The following is a 3,783-nucleotide window of genomic DNA, read 5'->3' on the forward strand; positions in this document are numbered from 1 at the left end:
ATTTTTAATCAATTAAAAATGAATAAAAAATAACCTAATTGAACTAAAATCTAAAATAAATCTCAAACCAATTAGAAAATTGATGAGAATATTTTTCATAGATCCATCATCATTCAAAAAGGTTAGGAAAATATTTTTGTATTTTTTGAATATTAAAAAACTATTTAAAATGAATTAAAAATAACCAGAAAAGAGAAAATTCACAAAAAATATCAAATGACAAAATCAAAAATATTAAAAATCATTTTTAGAAACTATAAATTATTTGGAGAAGAATGCAATTGGTCCCATATTTTTTGGATTAAAAATAAAGAAGTTATGAATTTTTGAAAATAATGGGAATAAAAGAAATTAAATCAGAAAAATAGGAAAATCAAAAAAATAAGGAGCGTTGGATGTGGTTTCATTAATTGACGTGGCACATCTAATGGTACAGAGGCGCGCGCTCACCATGAGTCTAATTCAACAGCACCACACACAACATTAAAATAAGTCATAACATTGGCCGTGTGTGATTGAATCTGAAACTCAAATGGACGGATCAGATTAAATCTGGGAACCAGACGGTGGCCAGCGCCACCGTCTTCTCCGGCCAACCTCTGACCACGTCCAAAATTTGCAGAGCTTAAAATGGAAACCAAAATGCACGATCTAGGTATCATTCGAAAGCTGGGGTGATGTACATCACCCCTGTACCACTCAATTCCATTCTAGATCTCTATATTGAGAGAAATCAGAAGTGGAAATTCTGTGATGTTCATATGAACTTCATGGATTTCAACAATTGAGCACTCAAAACAATTGCCTCTATGAAGAGGACTTCAGCCAACACAATATCCAAGCAAATAGATCAAGAAATAGTGAGTTTCGAAGAAAAAACTAGTTGGAGAGAACCTTTGAATTGTGGAGATCTGAGCTTGCTTCCTTGCTTCCTTTGGCCAAACAGAAGTACAATGGACTATGAGAGAGAGGTCTAGGAACTATAGATCTAGAAATTCAACCAGATTTAGTTGAATTTCAGATCTGAGAATTTTGAATGAAAATGAAATAGTTCCTTTGGTGAGAGGTTTGGTTTTCAATTCAGCAGAATTTCAGGTTGATTCATGGATGGAAAATGAATGGAATGGTGCTTCTATTTATAGCCAAGCATGATGCAAGCAATGAGAAATCTGTGTGTGCATGGCAAGTGGATACTCTTTGCATGGGCTTGCATGATCATGTAGAAGGCCCAAATTCAATGCCAAATGCAATTTGAATTATAATTGAGCTGAAATGGACGTGTAATTGGCAATGCATAGGCTTGTGTAATGATTTTCAACATGTTATGCACAATTATGCCTAAAACTTCTCCTCTTCGAAAATGCCATTTTCCAAATCCAAACATGAGCATGTGAGTAATGGTTGGAAAGGTCTTGATGCAAGGAACAAATGTTATGTTGGGCAAAAATCCATTTGAAGTGTGGAAATTAGTGAATTTTGAGTTTAAAGTGTAAGGTGCAAAACATGTAAAGGCAAGGTTTCCAAATTTGGCCAATGTTCAAGCTTCTCTATTTCAATGATGAAAGCTTCAAATGAAAAAACCTTCAACATAAAAGTTGTAGATCTTACCAATACAACCAAAATGGACTTAAATTTTTCATCAATTGGATTTTTTATGAAAGAGTTATGGGCACTTGGAGTTGGACTTTTTTGCCTTTCATTGCATTTGGTCCAAAGTGACCTATAATGTTTTGCATTATCACATGTATTTTCTTTGAGATTTTGAAATTTTGTTCAACATAACATTTGACGTAGACATATTAAGCTTTCTAATTCATTTGATCCCACCTCCAAATCATAAAAAATGAATGAGTTATGTTCTTGGGAAGTTGACCCAAAATTAGGGTTTCAGTCAAAATGACCTATAATGTCTTGGAATGGATGATGACCTTCCAAGCTTCAAATCATTTTTTATGAACATGAAAGTTATTCATATTGTCGTTAAGAACATTTTTGATTTTGGAATCATCTCCATTTGACCAACACATAAAAAGTCAGGTCTCAGTGCATTTCAAAATAGTCAGATGAATTGACTGATCAACTTCTCAAGTCCACCACCCATATCTTGATGAATGGATGATTGAGGATACTCAAATAAGTTCAAATATGCATGAAATGATGAATTAAAGAACTTCCCTTGATTTTATTTGACCATGGGCTGAGGTTGCTTCATGAGTAAGGCATTGTGGTACACAGATGAATTAGGGCTTCCTTGAGAAACAAAACCTCAAACCCTTTGACTTGCTTTGATAAAAATGATGAATTGAGATGCTAGGGAGGCATATTTGATGGATGAGAGCTTTGGTAACCATTACCATGCTTGCTATCATCTTCATTTGGCCATATCTCTGCACAAAGGGTCTCCTTGAAGCTCTTGACCCTGTGATTGCTCAAGCTACAAACAAGAAATGTTAGTGACATATTTTTGTGCTTTTTGGTTAGTAAACAAAATAAGAAAAGCAATGTTATACAATTCAAGCATGCTTGGTGATCTCAAACCACTCTCAAGAAGTCCCACCCAAAGGCAAAGGGAACCAAGATGCTCATGATCCTTAAGGCTTTGCAAATGCAATGTTATGATGCCATGAGGGATCTTAGGGACAAAATTGGGGTCTTACACTATGAAAGTATAGTCAAGGAGTTTGTGGTGACTATTCCTGATGGGTGTGATGATGTGAAAAGTGATGACTATAGGAAGGTGCATATTAGAGGAAATGTCGTGACATTTTATCCAACAGTGATCAACAAATTTCTGGGAAGAACAAAAGAACCTCATGCTGAACTAGAGGTTATAGATGACCAAGTGTGCAAGGAGATAACTGCCAAGCAGGTAAGACACTGGCCAAACAAAGGGAAGTTATCTGCTGAAAAGCTAAATGTCAAATATGCTATCCTTCATAGGATTGGGACTGCCAACTGGGGCCCCACTAATCACACCTCAACTATCTCTACTGCTCTTGAGAAGTTTATTTATGTTATTGGGACAAGAAGAGAGGTTGACTTTGGGAAGTACATCTTTGAACAAGTTTTAAAACAAACCTTCTCCACTGCTGTGAAAATGCCTATCCGTTTTCCATCTCTAATCTATGGGATAATCTTGAGCCAACATCCTGGTATTTTACTGCCTATTGATAGTGTGAAGAAAATGGATTCTCCTTTATCACTTCACTACAAACTTTTTGCTATAACACATGTCCCAAATATTGTCATGACATCTTCTCAGGTACCTGGCCCTGCCACCTCCAAGAAGAGTGTTATTGCATAATTGAAGGAGACTTATAAAGAGTTGAAGGATTCCATCAGATCTAGCACTGCTACAAAGAACATAATTGAGAAATTGATGAAGGCTTTGATGGAAGAAGAGAAGAAGGAAGCTGAACAGGGTGGTGATGATAATGAAGGAACTGATGTTAAGGACTATGCTGGTGGGGATGATGCTGAAACTGATGAAGAGAAAGAAGTTTAAGGAGAAGAGTATGAAATTGTTGACTCAGATAGTCAGGAAGATATCTGATTACATTTTTGTTTTGTTTATTATTTGGTTGTGTTTTGTGGTCTCTGATTAGGATTTTATGCACCCTTAGGAGCCCCCTTGTGTATGATAATTAACTTTATGAATGTGGTTTCCCTGTTATGGTTAGATGCTTACCTTTACCATATTATGTCTAAAAAGGGGGAGTATTGTCTATGTGTTCTAACCACTAATCACTAACCACTTACTATCTAGTTGTGTTTAAGAAGGAG

At 35.8% G+C, this 3,783-nt stretch overlaps 1 protein-coding gene across 1 annotated transcript; it reads left to right on the plus strand.

The window, feature by feature from the left end:
- The first annotated feature begins 630 nt into the window (after positions 1–630).
- LOC127101745 (uncharacterized) lies at positions 631–3,505 on the plus strand. Its single transcript, XM_051039192.1, has 3 exons — positions 631–655; positions 2,673–3,262; positions 3,311–3,505. The coding sequence occupies exons 1-3, from the start codon at positions 631–633 to the stop codon at positions 3,503–3,505; spliced, it is 810 nt and encodes a 269-aa protein (XP_050895149.1).
- Positions 3,506–3,783: the final 278 nt, after the last annotated feature.

This window comes from Lathyrus oleraceus, chromosome 7 (assembly GCF_024323335.1).
Source record: "Lathyrus oleraceus cultivar Zhongwan6 chromosome 7, CAAS_Psat_ZW6_1.0, whole genome shotgun sequence".
NCBI lineage: Eukaryota > Viridiplantae > Streptophyta > Magnoliopsida > Fabales > Fabaceae > Lathyrus > Lathyrus oleraceus.